The sequence below is a fragment of the Protopterus annectens genome, chromosome 8.part0 (assembly GCF_019279795.1).
Source record: "Protopterus annectens isolate FY-2018-M chromosome 8.part0, PAN1.0, whole genome shotgun sequence".
Lineage (NCBI taxonomy): Eukaryota > Metazoa > Chordata > Ceratodontiformes > Protopteridae > Protopterus > Protopterus annectens.
The window spans coordinates 340,093,141-340,107,434 of record NC_056741.1 but is presented as its reverse complement, the minus strand read 5'-3'; the positions used below and the strand labels follow the sequence as shown (position 1 = coordinate 340,107,434).

The window sequence follows — 14,294 nt, the reverse complement described above, 5'->3', positions numbered from 1 at the left end:
AGAAAAAGAAATATAAACAAGTATTGCAGTTACTGACAACAATATTATACGTATAAAAACTATTAATGACAGCCTACAGACAGTAACAAAAACATGTCATTGGAATACGAACCTATGGAATGTGATAATGCTGAATGTTTAACTACTAGAACTATAGACTCTTCTTTCTTCTACTGTGTCATTACTAAACTTGCCAGATTAATACTGCTGCAGATGGAGAAGAAATGTAGGCCTTCCTGGATTCATAAAGCATGACTATTACTTAGAAAAGTCAAGTGAAATCTGTACTTCTAGGCAAGACAGAATAACCTATAACACAGGTAGAAAACAACCTCTCTTAAGTAATGTGTTATACCCTGTAGCTCTAGTGCCTAATTTAACATGTGATATGATAATGGGCTAGGACATTCTCCATTTGAAAGAGCAGTGGAAGTTTTGTGGGAGAAGGTGCAACCAAGGATCTAGAGGACACAAAAGAGCTACAATTTGGCATTGGCTGGAAGGTTTAGAATAATATAATAGTGAGTTTTGCAAAAGACTCCTGTTATTAAAATAACTAACTATAGTAGGGAGACCAACTGAGAAGGTGTCTTACCTGCTGATACTAGTATTAAAATAATTAAAGAAGTTAGCATGGAAATGGACATGGAAAAGCTCATCATTAAGAAGACACTAAGGAAAAAGGGTATAAACACTGAGAAAAAAACTGTTGAGTCTCGTATTGTATGAAAAAAAGGGGAAACAAAACAGAGTCTGAACCTATCACTGTTACACTAAAGTAATCAGTAAAAACAAAAAGAAAACTCCAGCAAAGCTAGAACTTGTTGGCCTGAAATTGTCCATTAAAACAACAAAACAAGTCATGGGCATTCAGAATTGCCAATTAGCTGAAACACCTGATGTTCCATAAGGATCATTTACATATATCCCATGTGCCTCTGATACAAGAGGTTTGGGAGGTCACTCAGTGGAAGTTCTAGTTTTGCTGGAGTTTTCATTTTGTTTTTACTGATTGGTTTTTCAGTGACCTTCTTAATCATTGTTTTAGTTTGTTACACTAAAGTAGAGAACTAGACAGAGACAGACATTTAACACTAAACCTAAAGAAAATAATGAGAATATGGAAGGGAAGATACAAGTACCCTGGTATAAGTAAATTATTTTCTTGAATTGCATTATAAAGAGGCTGAATTAGATGAAGAGAAAACCCATACAGACATTTTTAAGAAAAGACACCATGATCTCTTTACTTCATGCCGGAGGGTTGGGAGGGTGGCCTAATGGTTAAGGTGTTTGCCTTACAAGCACAAGGTGCAGGGTTTGAGTCTCACAAGGGATAACTGGCTAAGCTTAAAAAATGGATAGCAGACAGATATAAGCCTACTAATGAACCTATGAATGAAAACCTGAATGCTTACATGAGTAATGATTTGCCATATCTACAAAGATCAGGTAAGCTATAAAAATTCTAAAAAGAGTATATGGAAAAAGAATATAGAAAGAGGATATGAGAATGAATGGCTCAGAGTAGCTTCACTTTGCATTCCTACTTTGAGCAAAGAAATGACCTGCTCTAAAGGGTAACCAAATGTAAAGAACAGTCATTTGCTCCAAGATCTTTCTGAATACTTTTAGCTGATGCTTGTGTTTTGGATAGTGATTTAGAAATGTATAAAAGTCTAGGATTTTATCTAGATTTCACTGGCCTGATATTAATCTGGATGTAGATAACTTTTGTGCAGGTTGCTCAGATAACTTTTGCATACCTTGCTGACAGTATTAAAGAACATTAATTTCCATATTTATAAAATCTTTGACAACCTTGTACATCATGGATGTCAAGTTTGAACACATATCAATGGACATTATAGGACCGATTGTTAAAAATAAGTACAGGTGGTACAATGAGCACAGTGCTTACTGAGCAATTCACCCAGGTTAAATTCTTGGTCAGTGCATAGTCTGTATCTTTAGACAGTTGTCTTAATGGTGTATTTCAGAGACAAAAATGCGGTGCTCATTTTACCATATGTCCTTAATGGTGAGAAAATCCTTCTACATGCACAACATATAAGTAAGGGCATACTATTCAGAGTTAAAGAGACATAGTCCTATGATACTCAGTCCAAATTAGACCAATAATTGTGTACAATGCACCCTTTGGCATGTACCTGACCAGGAATTTGCAACATCTGCAGTAGTCACAGAGCTTCCTCACTAAAAGATTATAGGGTGTAAATAACATGTGCTATCTGGACTGCCTCCTATAGACTATTGGGGTGATCTATGCCTAACTTACAAGGCATTCTTAGATCAAGTCTTGATGGATCTGCTATACATTCACAAAACGAACAACACTGGAATTACTGAGAGAATTAGTGAGCATCTTAATTATATATAAAAAAAGAACAACAAGCGCATTAGCTAACATGCATTACAAACTAGCATTCATCATAATTTTTAATGTTTAGCTTTGTAAGTATTAAAAATCTCTTTACTTGGTGGAGATATTTTAAATATTACAGAAAAGTTGAATTAGAATGGAGTATTAGACTGTGTGCTTTTGCTTTACCAGGTGTGATTGACTTTGTTTCTTTAAGACTTATTTTACAGCTACAAGGTTTGAACAGCTGATTTTAATCACATGACTAGTATTTAATATGAGATTTGTTTAGTGTGAAATGTCCTTAGAAGAGCTTTTGACTGTGACACTGCTAATCTTATGTTAAAATCTATTAAACTTCATATTCTAGTCATGGTGAGCAAGCCCTTCCTTGGACTGTTATATCTAGTTTTGAGTTTGCTTTTACTTACACTGTTTGGCTGTTTTGTTGGACTCTGTTTTCCCTACATGTAAGACACGGCTAAGGGAACTAACATAGAATTGGATCATACTCCCTCTTTCTTTTTTGGGGGAGAGATACGGAAGATAAGTTTCAACGTATGCCATGTATAACTGAAAATCCATTGTTAAATTTAGAATCCTTTTTCATGGAGTTCACTGTTAACCTCCATGTCATTCAAGTGGGTAAGCTGGAATAGAAGGGGAAAGAGCATGAGAGAAGTTTCTGAAATATAAATATACACTTTGGCAAAGACTTTCTTTTCAACCATATACATAATTAAGAGTCACCCCACATGGGTAACATATGCGTAAGATGTCAACTTATGGCAGTAGTTATCCACAGCTGTTAAAAGAATGGTAGACCTTTTAACACTGAATTGAGTTTAAGTTACACAAAACAAATGATTTTTCTTGACCCATTGAAGATTCTTTAAGTAAAGTTATACAGCTACAGAAAATGATATGCTCTCATCCATTATTTACATCTATCAAATTTAAGGAGATGAGATGCTTGATATAGTTTTAGCATTTGAAAAATAGTTACTTGCAAAAAATACCCCAGAAAACTGTAGCATGCTCTACATGATTTTAAACATGGGAAGATTTTCTCATGTCCGAAGTCTGATTATTCTCCATCTGTTCCTGCTTCTGCTTCTGAACATACTATTACCCACATTTCCATTGAGATCTGCTTCTGAGGGTTTTTCCACCCTCCTGGAATGTATTCATACAGAACATTGATCAGCAAGAGGGTGTCCAACCACAAGTGTCCTTTCTAATAGTAAATAATTTTTTGAATACTTTAAGGGGTATACGCCATAAACTACTTACATAGAATTTTAACCATTAAAATGCCAGCTGATTTGTATTGTTTTTATTAGGCTTGTACTCTTCTTTTATAGTATAATCTTTTATAAAATGAATGTGTATATTCTGTGTGGAGCTTTTTCTCCCTGGGTTTCTGCTGAAAAGGTGCCTTGGGCCCAGTCAAACTATCTTGGCAAACAAATGCTAATAAACAAATGAATTACTTAATAAATAAATTAATTAGTTAATTAATTAATCAATCAATTAATTAATTAATTAAACTGACATGCAAAGTTCTACCCCATTGACCACATCTGATATAATGTAGTGAGTGAGTTTGTTTCAGTCACCCTATAACACAATAATACTTGCCAGTCACATAGATGAATAAAAGACTTGTTTTAAAGTTTTGATGCCCATTTTCTGTAAACATGCACCATGGTATATGATTGCCATCATTTTTTCAGCTCCCATTGTACCAGTACATGCAAATAAAGCATCAGTTACTTGTACTGCAATTTCTTGAATTACCTTTACTCCATTATTGAAAGTGGTAGGAATTCTGAGAATAGCTCTGGTCTGTTGTTAAACTACAATTTTGCAAATGCTGTCTAATCCCATTGCATCTACTATAAAAATATTCCATAGTGACACTCTGATTTAAGTGTATTTTGTGTAGATGGGCTGATTGTGGTACAGGTGGAGACCTATCTATGGCAGATACATAAACTGTCAGAATTTCACAACATGTCCAAATTTTGCCTCATATTTAAAATCTGTTATTCATAAACACTGTGGCTTTCTGGAAAATCTTTGAGTACAGAACTCACTTACCAGTGACTGACACTTGAGTTTCAGATTTCATATCCTTCAAAAAATGATGCTAATGCAGAACTTGTATACTATCAACTTTCTAAGTTTATATGAGCAATATTTTAAAATTGTCCATATATATATATATATGTATGGGTTTTTGTCTCCCCATTTTTTCTGGCTATGCCCAGAATTCTTGTGCTAAGAGGCTGAGAAGTATGGCCAGATGCTCTGCCCCTTGTAATGCCTAACAAGCACCATCGTTCTGTACCTCAGACTCAAAATGTATTTATTTTCTGTAACTACATCAGGTTCTTTTCTTAAAAATTGCCTGCTTATTATATTTGCTACCATTAACTGTCATTTGAGAATCATAATTTGACCAGCTGCATGACCCACTTGGAATCATTCATTTCCAAATGTAAACAGTGTAAAATTAAAGAAAGGAAAACTGAAATTCAGCCACTCTCTACCAAGGAAACTAGTATCAAACATCATTTATGTAATCTGCTTTATAAATTAGGCTTGCTTTAAAAGGTCTGACCATTTTCTAAAAGTGCACATCACCTGTCCTCTTTGAATCTCATTTTACTTTGTTTAACCTCATTGAAGATTTTCAGGTTTGGATAAACTGTGTCAAATTCAGTTATAGGAGTCGAAGTAAAGACACTGAGGAAGGGTTTGTAGAGCTGTAACCATCACTTAGCGCAGCCTTTTTTTTTCAGCCAGCAGAAGAGCAGACGGAGGTAGATTCAAGGAGTCCAACTCTCTGGAACCAGAAAAACAGCACTCTAGAAATTACAGAGGTAAGTGATTATGTGCACACCAAATTTTTTGGTACATTTATTTAAAAAGTGCTATGTATGAGAGGGTAGGGTAAGTGGGAAACCAATGCTGATAAGGTGTGAACTAGCTTAACATAGTAGGAAACAATCTCCTGGATCCAGCAAGCCCTGCACAGTGTGCAGGACTAGTGCAGGAGCTCCAGCAGGCAATATGTCTGCCGTGTGATCCATAAATAAGCTGTAGGGATGTGCATGAGTGCTCCTGCACTAGTCCTGCATGGACTCAGCCCCTGTATGCAAATTACCCCATTCGCAGGTGAATTCCATGCAAATGAGGTGAATTTGTGATCCAGGAAGCTGGAAGCCAGCCGTGCAGGACTAGTGTAATCTGCAAAAATGTACTTGGCCAGTTAACTGAGTATATTTCTGCAAACTACAAAATGGAGCCATGACAGCTCCAAATAAAGGGTGGAAATTATGTAGACAGCATGACAATGGCCAAATATATGGCCATTGGCATGGAAAACATTTGCAAAAATAAAAAAAAAATCTTTTATTTTTTTTAGCCGTTCTCGGCTCTTTAAGCGTAGCACAGTGGTGTGCAAACAGGATCAGGTGAAAAATAACAAAAAAAAAGCCACAAATAACCATTCTAACCAAAATCACTATTTTGCCATTATACTCAATGGCAGGAAGAAGACAACATGGCCAGTGAACAGTAGTTACTAAGTGGGGAGGCTCAGTGTGGGACCTGTAACTATTACTTTCCTAGCCAGTGTTGTTATCTGTACCTTACAAGTATTAGTATTAGTACACTACCCTATTGCCTTAGTTTGGACAGTGATATGGCTGTCGACAACTATATACATGAACTGGTTTTACCTGCAGTATACCCCTCTTACCTGGTATACCTGTGGTGGAATTGTTTGTTAACATTAACTGTTTCTACACATACTCCTAGATTCCAGGTTGATGTTATGCACATACCCGTCCATCTCTTTTTGCACAGGCTCTGGCCATGTCCTGACAACATGCAGGTGAACTGGAACATATGTAGACTTGCCCTCTTCAACCTTTAGTGACTTACAACACTCTTATACAGGGTTTCCTAGACAGTTATATTATGTAGCACAGTGTGGGTGATAGTGATGAGTAATACCTTATTATTCAGAGCAACTGCAACACTCACAGTGCCATACAATACCAGAGTAAACAGTACCATTACAGGGTATCAATCTTTTATTTCTAGGCACAGTGTTCATATCTAATGGACCCGTGGGAGCACTGTTTGTTAGCACTACCAGAATGTTGCCACACAAATTACCAGAAGCCACATTAGTATTATGCACATACCTCTCACTCTGTTAATGTACACACTCTGGTCATAGCTTAACAACATGGGGGTGTAGATGGGACATACTTTGCTGGTAACAGGCAGCAGATATGGGCCAATATACCAGACATTCTGGACATATCTGTATAATTGTGGGGTATGATTCTGTATGCAGCCTACTTTCACTGCCAGGATACAGACCATGGCTGTGTCTGCTAACACTAAAACACTGTCCATCACAGTTGTGTGTGCTATATAGATATAGCTGCGTATCTCTTATCTGATTTCTGTGTATAATTCTCCTGTGGTTTTACATTCTGACCTTGTATTACATCACTCATATAGGATTTCTTACACAGTTATATTGTGTAGCAGAGTGTGGGTGACAGTGATGAGTAATACCTTATTATTCAGAGCAACTGCAACAATAACAATGCCATACAATACCAAAGTAAACATTACCAGTACAGGGTATCAATTTTTTATTTCTGGGCACAGTGTTCATATCTAACGGACCTGTGGGAGCAATGTTTGTTAGCACTACCTGAATGTTGCCACACAAAGTACCAGATTTCACATTAGTATTATGCCCTTACATCTCACTCTGTTACTGTATACACTCTGGTCTCAGCTTGACAACATGGGGGTGTAGATGGGACATACTTTGCTTATTACTCTCATAACAGTTTGGGGGGTTGCTAGAGTGACAGGTATGTTCTTATAGATGTGTGACAATCAGTTGTATTTCTTGTTTGCAGCCTATATGTCTGGAATCATCCCACTGATTTCCCAGGGGGGCAGTGTGACAGACAGCAGATATGGGCCACTTAATGGACATTCTGGACATATCTGTACAGTTGTGAGGTATGATTCTGTATGCAGACTACTACCACTCCCAGGATTCGAGCCATGGCCGTGTGTGCAAAAAATACAACAGTTCACATCTCAGTTGCGTGTGCTATTTGGGTGTTGTTGTCTGTCTTTTTACTGTTTTCTGTCTATGTCTCTCTCAGCTTTACTACATAACCTCTGGGAATTACACCAGTCATATACAAACATTCCTACGCATTTTATTTATGTTGCACAGTGTGGGTAACAGTGCTTAATACAACAGTACTACTGAGTGATTGCAAATCTACATTACCATATCACACTAGCGTAAACACATGCAGTCTAGCAGTTAGACCTTTCTTGTCAGGATATTATGCTTTTATTTATATACAGCCTATATGAGACTCTTCCTGCCATATTCTCTTGTGTATTCAGTACTTGCCTTAAACAATACAGGTTTTATACAGGCAATTAACTTACTAATACTTTTACATTTATTTCCTATGACAGTACATGGAAGAGTATTACTAACCTACCTCGCATCACAACCTCTCCAAGTGACATCCATGGGCCTCCTGGTTCACAACCTACTCACTTGCCACTGTGAAGGACATAAAAGGGATATTTAGTCATACCTATCCATAATATACATGAGCTGGTGATTATTAAACAGGTAGTGGAGTGATACTTAAACACAGCTGGGACCTTCCCTGTCGTCGTAGCCTCTTGGTCCCACTGATCCAAGAGATCCCCTTTTCACGACTTCAGGTCAGCATAGTGATGCCTGACCTGCTCACCAGTTCGGGGTATGCCAGTGGCACGGATGAGGTCATGGCGAAATGGTCCCAGGCTTCTGTTTTATACTGGGAACCCTGGTACTGGCCCTGCAGCAGTCTCTGCTCATAGTCTTTGACAAGGAGTCCTGCCATGACTCTGGACTCCTGGATGCCCCAGTGCTGCACCCGAAAGCGCACACCCTCTCCCATTCCAGATATGGTGCCTGCAAGGGGAAGCTACAACCAGTTATGAGATGTATTCCCACCTGTTGGATTTAAACAGGGCCAATTTCCTGCACTTTGCCATGATTGGATGGTTTTGAAGAGGCTAAGCTATGGGCAAACCTGCTTACATAAGGTTGGCATTGCTTAAAGAGGTATATCAATGGGCAAATTAAGTTATCTGACCTACACATTGCTTACACCTACTAAGCTGGGCTGTGCAATGCTTAGTGTTGCTTAATATTTACATTGCATTATATTTGCTTTTTGGCATTGATTTATTATTCATTACATGTTATATATGTGTCTGGTATCCATGATTCATGTGTACGTACACTTTATGGGGTCCTTGTGTTTCTTAGGGGACTTCAGTACTTTATTACAATTACACCTCACATCTGGGCTTACTTCAGTACTCCAGTTCACATATTTGTGTTATGTAGTAGGTTATACAACATAAGACTGTATATAGATTCCTTTCACATGCTCAGTTTGATTTTCCTATAATGAGGATTTGTTTGATGATACCTCAATCGTATGCACTGTTGTGATGGCTTAGTGGTTACCTGTTATGACTATAGTGTGCAGTGTCCTGAGTTCAAGTTTGCACAGGCTGTTTATTTTATTTCTGGCCAGAACAGCGGCTGTTGCATACAGACTGATTAAAGCACTTTTAAGCACTAGTAAGCGAGTTTGCATGGGTTTGTGCAAAGGTAAGCAATGCTAACCTCCAGTTAAATATGCTTACAGAGAGTTAGCTTCAATATTGCTTAACCTGTGCGTGCATTGCTTTCCTCCATGCAAATGGGCTTAAACCCACTTACTACTGCTTAAATATGCTTACTTCCGCTTCCTACTGCTTAATAGTGCTTACACTTGCTTACTAGTGCTTACTCCCGCTTACCACTGCCCTAATTTGGTAAGTAATGTCTAATGGTTCTTAGAAAGGTGGGGGATTGGGATGCTGTATGGAGTTATCATTCATTACACATTTTACCTTCCATTTGTATCCCTGATTCCTGTGTACATATACTGTATGGAGTACATGTGATTATCTGTGGACTTTGCAACATTATGACACTGACACCTCACATCCGCATTTAATTCAGTACTCCAGTTCACCAATATATGTTATTTAGTAGGTTATGCAACTAAAAATATTGGTCATAAAGTGATTTGACATGGAAAATGGAATGTGCTGCAGTTGGACTCAAACCGGGAATGACTGCTCGTAAGGTGAATGCTCTGCACACTACACTATTGCTATACTGCTTAATTTGCATATATATTGCTTTTTATCCTCTTCTGCCTTTAAGCTGCATTAACCATAGATAAGCGATGGGCAAACCCATGCACCTACTGTTAAAATCTGTTTTATGAAAAAATAAATTATCTTTATATTTTGTGTGTTAACTATTGCTCTTATACACATGGGGGGTGTTGCTGGGGGTATGAGTACACCTATGAGTGGTCTCACTCATTCTTTTAGGACTTTCTGCTGTTCTTCATTGCAGGGGGGTGTATATTCTGAGAGGTCTGCTCTTAGACATGCCCCCTGCACTCTTACATGCTCCATGTAAGATTAGGAGCTCAGGCAGCATGCCTTCATTAATATGCATAGTGCGCTGCAGTCCTGCTCCTACACGGCCACTTCTGTGCAAGACTAAGCTGGTCCTGCATGGAAGAATAGTAAATCTGGGGGGATTACTTGCTCTCTGAGATAGTGAAACAAAGTCAGAACTAATTTTCATATCCCAGTGTTCTGATTTATCCAGAGGAGTCACAGAGATTTGCTGAATCAAAAGGTTTAGATGACCTCTCACTAGAGAAGTAACATGGATGCCTTGATCTTCTAAAGAAATGACTTATTTTACAGCTCTGATTTATTCCTAGTGCAACTCAAGGATTAGACACCATTGTCATCAATAGGGCAATGTTAGACAATCCTCTAATGTCAATTCAGGAAAGAGACAGTTAACAATTATACAATAAATGTCATTTCATATTCAAAAACATGCAACTGATTGTAGAAACCAGTCAGTGTACTGGTAAATCCTGCACACTGACTATAGAAATGAGTCCAGGCATTTCTTCAGCATCGGAATTTATTTAATTTTAAATCCTGACACTTTTTCTAATGGCCAGGTTTGGAGCATGCACTCAGTGTGACCTTTCAATTACTAAATCTTGCTGTGGAACTCCAATCCAGTTACTTATTTGCTCTTTCATAAAATTAATAGTCTGTTCCTTCAAGTTTCTCTGACACAGTAGAAAATGTTTTTTTCTCTGTACCATCTGCTTTAACCACTGTTTTTTTGAAACAACTCTTTTTGAGAGGTTTCATACTCAGCCAGCCTTTTCTTCATTTCAGCCTCTGATGTTTGTACTGTTGTCAGCTCATAGCTAGGTTAAGCTTTTTTTCCCAATCTTTTCTTATTTGAATTGATAAACTTTTTCACTGTTTCATTTATTTTTAATTATCTGAGTACATTTGATATAGTTTCACTCTAAACTAAGGTTACAGTATTACTGATTTTATTTCCCAGTTTCTTTTTTTCACACAGGGAAAGTTGAAATTAATCTGTTAATTAGTCAACAGCCATCTTGAAAGTCTTAAATGTTGTTAATGTGAAGAACGGGGGTACTAAAGCACTGAAATGAAAAATATACTCTCTACAAAGCTAATAAAATAGAAACCAAAAACACTTTTTTAAACAATAAACATAAGCTTTCAGCAACCACACTTTATTAAAATTTTAAGTGCTTTTGTCCTTTTACATCTGGGACTTCTTCAGAACAATCACATTCATTAAAACAATTTTATTTAAACCTTTTTTATCTAATCACATGTGCATGACCCCCCAGTAGTGAAAATCAAAGGGTATTACATGCCATGTTTTAAAATGGCTCAATCTATCCTCAACTCTATCAGTATTATTTAAATAATAATACAATAATAAAACACTAATAGAATACTTCCATTTTCCATCATTTGGAACATAATTCATCAGTAATTTATTTATACCTTACATTTATAAGCATAAATATTTCATCCTCAAAATGCTTTTAATCAATAAACATTTATGCAGCCCTGGTACTCTCATGGCATTCAGTTTTAACTGCAACTCCAATTCTTTTATTTCTTGAATCACATTCCATGGTCTCTCCTTGGGTCCTCTAATTTTTATGTAAGTTATGCTCAGGTGCCTGTTCTATGTATTTCTATAAAGCATTATACTCATATAAGAAATTTTGGGCTACAATAAATGGCATAATCCACCCAGTTAAAGCCACCACCCCAACCCCAGTACTACCAAACAACCATGACAACATTCCCACACACTTTAACAAGTTCTTTACCAAAACAGTCCAAACCCTTACCAATGCCCTCAATACCACTAGCAGTCCTATACCAGTTGCTAGCAAAACCCACCCTACTACTCAAAACAATACCACCAACTTTTCCCTACACCCTGTACCCACTAAAATTATTTCAAAGCTCCTTAAGAAACTCAAACCAACCACACTAGCTGTTGACACCCTACCAGCCAAATTCCTTCAGATAGCAGCAGATACCATAGTCTATCCTGTGTCCATCCTCATAAACAGGTGACTTGCAGAATTCAAAGTCCCCACCTTGTGGAAAACCTCACACATTATTCCACTGCAAAAATGGGGTAACTCCTTATAACTCACCAACTACCACCCAATCGCCAATACTCTCACCTCTATCCAAGATATTAGAGATAGTTGTACATTCTCAACTACTTTGGTACTTCTTATAAAACAAGTTAATCTCCAAAACCCAGCATGGCTTTAGACCATCCCACAGCACCACCACAACATTACTATCATTTACAGATATAGTTAACCACAATAGAAACAAGGGACTATTTATATCTTCCATTTTCTTAGACTTATCTAAAGCCTTTGACATGGTAGATCATAACATTCTTCTCCAAACTTTATCTACCCTAAGCCTCAGCCCCTCCACTATATCATGGCTTACTAGCTACTTATCTGATCGACAGCAGGCAGTCCTAGGGCATGACCAGCTGTCCCCCTGCTACCAGTATCCATAGGTGTCCCTCAAGGATCCATCCTTGGTCCACTATTGTTCTCACTATTCACCAACCAAATCAATTCCTCCTCACTCACAGCATGAGTAGTACAATACACAGATGATACCACGAGTAGTACAATACAATACACAGATGACACCACCCTTATAAGTGCTGCCCTGACATTAAAGGAACTGCAAATCCTCACCCAAACCACTTTTACTCTAGCTGAAACATGGTTCACAAGCATCAAACTTATTCTTAACCCCAAAAAAATGAAATTAATGCTTTTCGGCCCAGGTCATGCCCCCCCACAACAACACTTTCACCATTCATTCCAAAGATAACATTCAAATCACTCCAACTGCATGTACTAAACAGTTAGGTGTAGAAATAGACAATAACCTCAAATTTGACATTCATATAGCACAAACCATTCAGAAAGTTTATAAAAAACTAGGACTTCTCTATAGGAACAAACACTTTATAACTAAACAAACCAAAGCTACTATTGCAAGAACTCATTTCTTATCCATCCTTCTCTATGCCTCTCCCATCCTTACTAATCTCCGCCAGAATGATCTGAACAAAATGGAATCTTGTTATAACAAAATAGCCAAGTTCAATACTGAAACCTCATACAAATCCCATCACTGTCTCGCCCTTATCCAACTCAATTGGCTCAAGCTACCTCAACTACTTCTGTTTAATCAATTCACAATAGCGCATAATCTCTTCTACCTTCCAGAAAAAAACCCTGCACTTCAAAATATAATTAACCCCCAGATCCCTTCCAGAGCCTTACGATCTAGTTCTCAGAACCTAATAAGCGTTATCAGACACAAAAATGATGCTGGCAAATCTCTCTTTGCCTGCACAATTGCCAAAATCTGGAACTCACTACCTAGCCAAATAACCTCCACTACCTCCACTATTCAATTTAAGAAACTCCCGAGAACCCACTTCTCAAACAACTGGCTTTGTTCATGCTACTCCCCAGGTTAATTTGCACCAATACCTTGTTCAAGGATTCTACTAAAGGTCCCATAATTCCTTTCACTGTAAAGCTTAATAATCACTGGTTATTTCTGTAACAAAATATTGAGAGTACTCATAATTTAGAAAGACAAATAAATATTTTTCTTGTGTGTTTATATTTTATATTCTATATAAACCCTACTACTAGAATGCTGTATACTGACTTTACTAAAGGAATTGTTAATCTATACATAACTTATGTTTCTATGGAACCTATATCTCTGTATGATATTCTTGTGTAATTTCTTTATGACATGCTATTGGAGCTTTTCTCTCTGGGCCTGCACTGAAAATGGATATATGTCCAGTTGGACTTTCCAGGTTAACAAATGTAAAATAAAATAAACAACTAAATAAATATAATTTTGCTCTCAACAAAGACAATATACAAAAAGTTTAGTTAAGTCAAGACATTGGGCCAAATTCAGGAAGCCTCCATGTAAGAGTTATAACTCTTACACGGAGGCTGCAGTTAAACGGTGTGATGTCAGCATGTCATGCATATGCATGAGGTGCATGAGGCATGCTGAATCACACTGTAACTCTTACACGGTCCATGTAAGACAATAGGGGGTGTGTCTGTAGGCTAAGCGCTGCAAGCGGACACGCCCCCAGAAGTCTAGAATGGCAGAAAGTAAACAGCCACGAGAGAGGCCATGGAAATGTGAATAAACACACTACACAACACATGCCCCCACAGACCAGCAATGTAAAATGTAAAAAGTGAACAGATGTTATAAAATGTAAAATGAAAACTTTATTTTTTTTAAAAACCCGTAAATG

At 37.5% G+C, this 14,294-nt stretch overlaps 1 protein-coding gene across 3 annotated transcripts in view; it reads left to right on the top strand.

Annotated features, from left to right (window-relative positions):
- The window catches only part of LOC122808795 (natural killer cells antigen CD94-like), a 514,803-nt gene that overhangs the window by 206,096 nt on the left and 294,413 nt on the right, over window positions 1-14,294 (top strand). For all 3 annotated transcript variants that reach the window (XM_044079841.1, XM_044079840.1, XM_044079842.1), the window contains exon 3: window positions 5,191-5,271. In XM_044079841.1, the coding sequence (XP_043935776.1) occupies window positions 5,191-5,271 (81 nt within the window). The remainder of the gene's footprint in view (window positions 1-5,190; window positions 5,272-14,294) is intronic.